The sequence below is a fragment of the Cariama cristata genome, unplaced genomic scaffold, assembly GCF_000690535.1.
Source record: "Cariama cristata isolate BGI_N322 unplaced genomic scaffold, ASM69053v1 scaffold31569, whole genome shotgun sequence".
NCBI classification, from domain to species: domain Eukaryota; kingdom Metazoa; phylum Chordata; class Aves; order Cariamiformes; family Cariamidae; genus Cariama; species Cariama cristata.
The window spans coordinates 1-2,278 of NW_009635705.1; the positions used below are offsets into that span (position 1 = coordinate 1).

Below are 2,278 nucleotides of genomic sequence, written 5' to 3' on the forward strand. Positions count from 1 at the left end.
GCAGCCGGGGTGCGAGGTGGGGGGCTGCCAGGCGCCGCCCTGACCTGGTGCTGAATTGGTGGGGGGGGGTCTCACCTTGGGCACGGGTGTTTAGCAACTGCACTGCTGCCGGCTCTGCGCCTGGGCCCCCCGGGGCTGCCGCAGCTGGCGGAGGGAGGCGTCTCCGTACTGGATCCCTGAGCCCATCCTCTCTGGGTCAAGTTCACCTGCGTGGGATGGAAAAACCCCGGGAGGGATTAAAACCCCCACCGGGATTCCAAACTTCCTGTCCCTGGGATTCAAAACTTCCTGGTCCCCCAGGAATCCAAAACCCCTGCCAGGGACTCAGAATCTCCAACCCTGGGATCCAAAACCGCCCAGTCCCCCAGGGATCCAAAATCTCCATCCCCTGGATAAAAAAAAAATCCTGCCAAGGATCCAAAGTCTTCATTCCCAGGATCAAAAACCCCTTCCAGGGATCCAAAACCTCCATCCCCATGGATCCAAAACCTCCCAGTTCCCCATGGATCCAAAAGCCCTGCCAGGGATCCAAAATCTCCATCCCTGGGACCAGAAACCTCCCCAGCCCATAGGGATCCAAAACCTCCCTGTCCCCACGCTGGAAAAGTCGAACGAGAACTGCCGTACCCGATTCAATTTTATTTAATATGGTCCTCGCGCATTTTAAGAAGGCTTCTTCCACGTTTTCTCCCGTCAGGGCGCTGGTCTCCAGGAACATGAGCTCTGGTTAATAAGAAAAGGCTTGTTACTTCGATTGTCGTTAGCCGCAGTCCACCACTGTTGCCAACCTTTCTCCCGTGTCTCTCACCGTTCTCCTGGGCGAAGCGTGAAGCTTCCAGAAACGTCACCTCCCGGTCCGCATCCAAATCCTTCTTGTTCCCGCAAAGGATGATGACGATGTTGGGGCTGGCGAGGGTGCGGGCGTCCGTCAGCCAGTTGGTCAGGGCGTTGTAGGTCTCCCGGCTGGGTGGGGCGAGGAGGGGGAAGAAGTTAGGGTGGGTGCTGAGCCCCAATTTCCCCCGGTACTGAGGGGGTCAGGGCTCCATGGGCGGGGGAGCACCAGATTCTGCAACCCACCTGGTGATATCATACACGAGCAATGCGCCTGCTGCGCCCCGGTAGTAGCTTCTGGTCACCGACCTGAGGAGGAAGAGGAGGAGGATGACACCCACGAGACTAGGGGCCCTTTTCACGCGCTGCGCTGCTAGGAAGGCAGGAGAAGCTCCGCAGGTGACTCGAGCAGGGACAGGGCTGGCCCCAAACCAGTGTTTTTAGGACCCTCGTCTCAAGTAGGTAGCCAATATCTTATTTAATTGCTGGGTGAAATCAGATCCTCCAGCTATACCGGTAAAAATACTCTGTTTAATATTGTTACCAACGATCTGGAAGAGGGGATCAAGCACACCCTCAGTTTGCCGACAACACTAGCATGTGAATTTCTTCCCCCAAAGGGTTCTCAAGTGTTGGAAGGGGCGGCCCAGGGATGTGGGGAGTCACAGCTCCGGCATCGCGAGGTTTTTCCTTTACCTGAACCTCTCCTGCCCCGCCGTGTCCCAGATCTGCAGCTTCACCGTCTTCCCGCCGACGTTGACCACCTTGGAGCCGAATTCCACCCCGATCGTGTGGTTCGAATCCTGTTTGACTGCGGAAACAAGAAGTGAAAGAATAATTGAGCTTCCCACCACACCTGGGAATCTCAGCTCCTCGGGTAAACCCCGCCGCGCTCAGCACAACTTTGCCACCCAGGTTACTCCCCGGCAAAGGGAAACTCGTTACGAGATGATTTTGCAAGCGGCTGCATAGAGGAAGCGAGGACCATGCCAACATACGTGAAATTAAACCCGCAAAGCGCTGAGGAGGATGGCGCCTGGTGTTTTGCTTCCAATTAAGTGGGCTCAAAGCTTTCCTCTGCCGCGTTACAAAAGAAAATCGAAGGTTTCAGAAAAGAGAGAGACAAAGTTTCAGTATTTTGTGGCAAAGCTCTGTCAGTCCACCAAAGCATAAAAGGTCTTTTCCATCGCTGGGCCTGGCAAGGAAGGCTCAAGAATACAAAAAAAACACCACTTTTTTTTTTCCCCCCCATTGCTAAAAGGTCTCACAGAGAAATATTTCAGCAGCATTCTCCAGCAGCCTGAGAGACAAATTTAGTCAGGAAAGACCCGGCGCAGCAGTAATAAAACCCAAAACAAAGTAACTTACATTTGTTTTCGATGAACTGATGGAGGAGGCAGGACTTCCCCGTGCCGGCGCTCCCTATCACGAGGAACTTGAAAAGGAA

General features: G+C 54.4%; 1 protein-coding gene across 1 annotated transcript; it reads right to left on the minus strand.

Annotated features, from left to right (window-relative positions):
* Positions 1-90: 90 nt before the first annotated feature.
* RAB4B (RAB4B, member RAS oncogene family) lies at positions 91-2,275 on the minus strand (the record flags this gene model as incomplete). The annotated part of the gene is made up of 6 exons (XM_009707655.1): positions 91-206; positions 628-723; positions 809-963; positions 1,078-1,140; positions 1,528-1,642; positions 2,200-2,275. Coding segments are annotated over 6 exons (621 nt in total), but the record flags the coding sequence as incomplete, so codon positions are not given.
* Between the last annotated feature and the right edge of the window lie 3 nt (positions 2,276-2,278).